This window comes from Trachymyrmex cornetzi, unplaced genomic scaffold (assembly GCF_001594075.2).
Source record: "Trachymyrmex cornetzi isolate Tcor2-1 unplaced genomic scaffold, Tcor1.1 scaffold388, whole genome shotgun sequence".
In the NCBI taxonomy this organism is placed as follows: Eukaryota; Metazoa; Arthropoda; class Insecta; order Hymenoptera; family Formicidae; genus Trachymyrmex; species Trachymyrmex cornetzi.
The window spans coordinates 892,966-899,928 of record NW_017298619.1 but is presented as its reverse complement, the minus strand read 5'-3'; the positions used below and the strand labels follow the sequence as shown (position 1 = coordinate 899,928).

Genomic DNA, 6,963 nt, shown 5'->3' with positions numbered 1-6,963 from the left:
TTCAATTTCTTATGCCTCATGTGTTATGCGTTATGCAAGAGTCTGTGCTCTCCGCTTTAATTTGCTTATGCACTATGCGTTATGCAAAAGTGTGTGCTGCGGCCTAAACGTAGTAATTTTAAGTGCAGAAATATTTGGGGATTTCATGCAACACGAACAGACCTATTACCTGAATTACCTCGTCGGTGGCTGAGTGCAAAGAACACGAACAGACCTATTATATTCCTAACCTATATGATGAACATAAGATTGAGAGGACCACGCTGTATAGATTCCTAATAATTATTACGAGCAATTAATACATGCGTATTTATACAAAGAATTAATACTTTTTTAAAATGGGGAAAAAATCGAAGATTGGAAAGCAGAGGAAAGATAAATACTATCAATTAGCTAAAGAAACAGGTAAATAATTATTATTTGTCCATATGAATTATTAAGTTGAAAGCTGTATTAGCGTCAAATGCAGTAGTATTTTAATTAAACGTTTAGTAGTTAATCATATAATTGAAATAATTACTAAAATTTTGTATTTTATTCAGGTTACAGATCGCGTGCTGCTTTCAAATTAATTCAATTAAATCGAAAATTTGAATTTCTTCAAAAGTCCAGAGTATGCATCGATTTATGTGCTGCACCTGGCGGTTGGATGCAAGTTGCCAAGCAAAATATGTCAACATCATCAATAGTTATTGGTGTAGATTTATTCCCAATAAAGCCTATTCCGGGATGTCTTAGTCTTGTGGAAGATATCACAACAGATAAATGTAGAGTTGCTATTTCACGTGAATTAAAAACATGGAAGGCAGATGTTGTTTTAAACGATGGTGCTCCCAATGTAGGAAAAAGTTGGCTTCATGATGCATATCAACAAGCTGTTTTGACATTATCAGCTCTTAAATTAGCTACTCAATTTTTAAAAGCTGGTGGTTGGTTTATAACAAAAGTATTTCGATCTAAAGATTATAACCCATTGATTTGGGTATTAAAACAATTGTTTAAAAAGGTATTAATATTATTTAAGGAATATTTACTAATTATTGTCCGTCAATTTTATCATTATGAACTTAATTGTAGGTACATGCTACTAAACCTCAAGCGTCACGCAGTGAATCTGCAGAAATTTTTGTAGTTTGTCAATATTTTATTGCTCCTGATAAATTAGATCCCAAGTTCTTTGATCCGAAGCATGTCTTTTCTGAATTACAAGTAGAAACTATAAATAAATTAAATGTTCTTTATCCAGAAAAGCAAAAGAAATCTAAAGCAGAGGGATATCCTGAGAACGATTACACATTATATCATAAAATATCTGCAAAAGAATTTATTGGCTGTGAGGATGCAGTAGCAGCTTTGCAGAATGCTTCCGAAATAGTGATAGATGATGAAATTATCGATAAGCATGAGAAAACAACTAAAGAAATTAGGGAGTGTTGTAAAGATATTAAAGTGCTTGGGCGAAAAGATTTGAAACTTCTATTTAGTTGGCAGAAAGCGTTAAAAAAGACACAAACTGAAACAAATGGAGAGAAGAACGTAATTAAAGATGAAATTACTGCCACACCTGCAACCATTAGTCTCGAAGAACAGGAGGATTTGGAAGATGAAGCAATTCAAAAACAGATTGCTGAGCTCCGGGAAGCAGAAACTAAAGAGTTAAAACGCAAGAAAAAAAAAGCTAATAAAGACAGGCAGAAGTTGAACGAACGTCTCAATTTGAAAATGATTCATAAGAGCGACGAGGGACCTAAACTGGAAAGAGATGATTTGTTTAACTTAAACCAGATTCAAACCTATGAACAATTAGAGCAAGCAACAGATCAAACGCCTGACATCTTAGCAGAGAGTGATGTGGACTCGGATGAGGAAGTCGAACCGAAAACAATTTATTATGAGAAAGATATAGGTCATTTGGACAGCAAGGACTTGTATTATAAATCAGAAGACAGCGAAGAAAGCGATACCGATGCATCAGACGATGAGAGCGAAAAATCTGGATTAGGTATTATATATAAAAATATTAACGTGTTAATGTCAATGTTATTATTGAAATAACCTTCTCTTTTAAAATTGAAAGATTTATACCTTGTTTTTGACTTATTCTTCGAATTTGTAACAAAAGCTATATATATATATATATATAAAGTTATTATTACAATATAGGTTTGGACGAATCAGAAGACGATATTACTAATAAATCGCAGAAAAAACAACAATTTAAAGATCCTGAAAGCAATCCGTTGTTAACTGATCTAGATTTTCGGGATAAAGAAACCAAAAGAGCGCATAAAGCAGCACTCTGGTTTGAGAAAGATATATTTAAAAACTTAGAAAATGAAAACGATGCAGATTATGAATTAGATAAAATGATAGAGCAGTACAAAAAGAAAGGTGGACATGTCCTTGGAGAAGAGAAGAAAATGCAAACAAAAGTAGATGAAGAAAAGAAACGAAAACGCAAAATCAGTGAAAATGGTGATACTAATTCAGACTATGATGTGGAAGAAATGATGGCACCCAACAAAAAATTGAAAAAAATCGGTGGAAAGGATGGTTTTGAAATAGTGCCGCAAAAAACAGGTAAAAAAGTTTTTGTTTGATTATACTAATAAAAAATTGTTCATTTGACTAAATTAATTTATATAATTATAATTTTAGAGTTTATCTTTAATTCTTTCGGTGAAAAATGTATTTAAGTCAAACATATTATGGCTGCGTTTCACGCATGATGCGCATGATGCATTATTTATCCTTATTTAACATTCGATGAATAACAAGGATAAATAATGTAGCATGCGCATCATGCGTGAAACGGAACGCAGCCTATATTTGACTTAGGCCCAATTGTACCAACTTACTTTTACTTTAAGCGAAACTTGAAACTCTCCCCCCCCCCTCCCTTCTCTCTCTCGGCTTTAAAAAAAAGAAAGAGAGTTTTAAGTCTCACTTAAAAATAATGTTGGGGGGGGGGAGTACAATCGAATTTAAAATACATACATTCTTCGACGAAAGACAACTATTAATTTAGTCAACTAAACAATTAAGTCAAATGAACAATTCTTTTCTCAGTGTACATATTTTATTGATTGAGATAATTAATAATTACTGGCAGCTAGTTATATAATTTATTATTATTAACATACATGTTTATTCATGATTAATCAGATAAAAAGAAAAAAAAACTGACTCCCGAAGATTTAGCACTCGGATCATTGCTGATTCAAAGTAAAAAATCTCGAAGAGACTTGATTGATTCGGCTTGGAATAGATATGCGTTTAACGATGAGAAATTACCCGATTGGTTTATAAAGGATGAAGAAAAACATATGAAAAAAGAAGTGCCTGTACCTAAAGAACTTGCCGATGACTATAAAAAGAGAGTGGAGGACTTGAATGTAAGACCTATTAAGAAAGTAATGGAAGCTAAAGCAAGAAAAAAGAAACGCGCAATTCGCAAACTTGAGAAGGCCAAGAAGAAGATAGAAGCATTGATGGATAATGTAGATATCAGTGACAGAGAGAAGGCCAGACAAGTTAAAGCGTAAGTACGATTTTTTGTAGAACGTCTAATCTGATGATGAATATACTCTATCCTAACTCGATTTTTTATTTGATTTAAGGTTGTACAAGAAAGCTCGTCAGGAGCCGAAAAAGGAAGTTACATATATCGTAGCAAAGAAACATACCGCGCAAAAGCGCGCCGTTCGGCCTCCTGGTGTGAAAGGTCGATATAAAGTAGTCGATCCGAGGATGAAGAAAGATTTACGCGCGGCAAAAGCGAGAGCAAAAACTAAAGGACGTGGAAAGAAAACACGAGGCAATAATCGAGGCAAAAAACTAAGGGTACAGCCTAAAAATATGAAAAGGAAAAGTAAATAATTTCTTCATTTTCATGTTATAAAACATTTTTAGTTCATAAAAACTATACTATACATTTGTTTGCACAATTCAATATATAAGATATGTAAGTATACACATCTTATATCAGATAAGTTATAAGATATGTAAATAAATATCGTTTTTATTGTAATACACATCTGAGAATTTTGAATTTCTTCTCATTCTAAATTATTCCATCGATTTTACATTTTTGCTTCTTTTATAAATTGGATAAGCTGGAAGTTTAAATAAATAAATATATATATCTATATTGATGCAGAGAATGTGTACTGAGTTACTGGTAAAGAGATAAGTAACGAAGCCTACACTTAGATATTGTTTACACATAGACGTCCAATTCTGTCCGCCAGTCAACCGACGCAGAATTTACTGTGTTAATAAATAGTAGTGGAATATGATCTTATTCACGTTGTACGAGATTAGTCGAACTTGTCCTTGCTTTATTTTGGGCAATTCTGTTTTGTGCATAATGTCGATGTAGATACAGAAATAACCCGAGACTCTTCTGACAATGAAATGACAGAATACATAGTTATAAGAGTCGCAAGTTCTAAATGGCATTCTAACGCATGAAGAAATAATGGTAAAAGGCCATTTATAGATCGCGAACGAAACTATCATTTGTTACGTTTGTTACAGCTCTCGTGCTTGGAGAATAAGCTTCTAAAAAGTTTTACGTAATCTTATGAAATATTCTACGTTCTAAATCTATCACCTATTCGTCCACTGATATAGATCCGCGTCCCTTAAATTCTCTTTAAATACCTCTCATTCGATCGGAAGAGGTAAACCTCTCCACGGATAAATTTTTCGCTGTATCGGATATCTCGATGTAACTACGGGCCGTCTGCGTGTAGCGTCGGGACGCTGCGGTCGATGTCAAGGACAAGGCCGATGGTATCTATAAAGATCGCTTCGCGTCGGCGTCGATGCACCGTCATTCGTGAAAGTAGCATCGAACCGATTGTCGCGGGTGTGCGGCGCGGCGGGTGCCAAGATTCGTCATCGACCATGTTTCTGTAAAATATGGATAAATCGCATGGCGTTGCTTTATACCACCGTTATAGTAATTGAATAGAACTGTACACGGAAAGAACAATTTTGCTAAAATATCTAAACAATTAGCTAGATACAACTGTAATAATTTTGTTGGATCATCGAAATAATTATAGGATGCTTAACATGATGAGCGATGCTGCAAAAAGTGTCGACATTCTAATACTGTTAAATATTAAAAAATCAAATACAAACCAATTCTTTGAGTTAAAATAATATTGTGTTATTTTTAACTTTCAAGTATATCAAAGTATATTATTTTAATATAAAACATATGGTTAAAAAAATAATCACATCTAATAAACTCATTTTTATAGTTGAGAATTGTTGCTTATTGTTAGTTTCAAAACAAACAGTAATTATACCAACGTATGCACTTAGTAAATAGTAAACTAAATTTGAGTCACTGAATTAAATTTAATACATTTCTTGAATTGCATTGTTTAATTAAATCAACACGTTGACAGGACATGTTGATAGGAGCAGACTCGATCTATAGGAATGACCAAAAATAACTCAAATTGGATGTAATTTGAGGTTGTAAATTTAACATTGTATAGCAACCAGTTTGAATGCCTTAGGTTTTCCCATGCAGTGCATATTCCGTCATCGGTTCTGCCGCACGTTAACTGAAAATGGATGTTTTCCAACAAGAGACACAGATAATAACACAGTGAATCATTGTTATTTACCAATGTTGAACAAAAATGAAATGATCACTGCACGACTGCACTGTATCTCTTGCTGGAAAGCACCAACTAATAATGAGATACTCCGATGAATTTGGAGCTATTATGCTGAAGTGTTTATGCTGTCAAATAAACGATCGTGTATTCACAGCCGCTCTAGTAGGTAGCAGATATCGGTGATGCACTTGGTTGCAACTGCGTAGCTACAACGGTCGATGTCAAGGTCGGGAGATGTAGAGACCGCTTATTGCAAGACCGAATTGACGCGCTACTACACCGATATTGGGAGGAGGAAGAATTCGACCCAAATAGCACATACAGGCACGTATCGCCTACGCCTAAGCGGATGTTTCGCTTTTATTTCGGACGGATTTATTTGACATATCTGATGTACTCGTACGTACATATGTGTTACTTTCTGCATAGCAATGTATATGTATAATGAGTTACACAGGGAGGGAAAAAAAAGGGGGAAAGAAAAATACCGATTGCAACGCAGTTTAAATCCGTGCGTTATGTATTTAGTTCAAACGTTGTTTTACGTTCAAATACCTGAATATCAAATGAATAAATGTAGCAAAGATTGCATCGGCGTTAGCCTTAAAAAGCGTAAAAATATCCCGAGCTTGCTAACACCCACTTGTTACCGCCTGTTTAATCGCGAGCCAACTTTGCATACGGCGACGCCGAGCATTTGCATCAACAAAGATCGCGATCGCCGCCGGCGGCGATCGGTGCCGCTAATAAATTCAATAATCGCCGGTACGCGAGGTGAACGATTTCCGTTGGCTCTCGATCGCGACTAATATACTCGGATACTTGGAGCTAATCTACGCCACTCGCTCGCCTCGCCTCGCCTCACCTCGCGATATCCTGCGGCCCCGGCCGGCGCGGCGCGGCGCGGCGCGGCGTGTCGTACTTAATTCTTGGAATGCGATACGCGAAAAGGCGTCAGCGTATTTGTGTATCTACACGCGGTAGGCGCTTACGTCAAGGGCGACCTCGACTTCTCTACCGTCTCTAATCCGCGCGAGAATCGGTCCGGGACGACTATTTTGTTCGACTTAACTAAATATGCGACTCGGAGTCTCCGCAGGGCGGACCTGAAGGCCGACCGTGTCCTTCAAAAATTTCGGACGCTCCGCCTATTCTTAGCGGGAGTCTGTTTAATGGATCTATTCGTAGACCGCCATTACCCGACCCGATTGCATTTCAGTTCGAAGGAAAACCTGCGTGCCACGTTTCGCCATCATGGCACGAGGGAGTGCTAATCCTTGTGACGCAACGACGCCGACGCCGGGCCGGGTTGCCGCGAACG

General features: G+C 36.3%; 1 protein-coding gene across 1 annotated transcript; it reads left to right on the top strand.

Moving 5' to 3' along the window:
* The first annotated feature begins 219 nt into the window (after positions 1-219).
* On the top strand, positions 220-3,917 carry LOC108763888 (pre-rRNA processing protein FTSJ3). The gene is made up of 6 exons (XM_018511810.1): positions 220-405; positions 543-1,006; positions 1,078-2,002; positions 2,164-2,580; positions 3,166-3,541; positions 3,621-3,917. Exons 1-6 carry the CDS (start codon positions 339-341, stop codon positions 3,877-3,879), a joined length of 2,508 nt encoding a protein of 835 aa, XP_018367312.1. The 5' UTR covers positions 220-338; the 3' UTR covers positions 3,880-3,917.
* Positions 3,918-6,963: the final 3,046 nt, after the last annotated feature.

Coding starts and splice junctions, on each gene's coding strand:
- LOC108763888 (XM_018511810.1), top strand. CDS start 339: ATGGGGAAAAAATCGAAGATTGGAAAGCAGAGGAAAGATAAATACTAT. Junction 406..542: donor TCAATTAGCTAAAGAAACAG/GTAAATAATTAT, acceptor TATTTTATTCAG/GTTACAGATCGCGTGCTGCT. Junction 2,581..3,165: donor AATAGTGCCGCAAAAAACAG/GTAAAAAAGTTT, acceptor ATGATTAATCAG/ATAAAAAGAAAAAAAAACTG.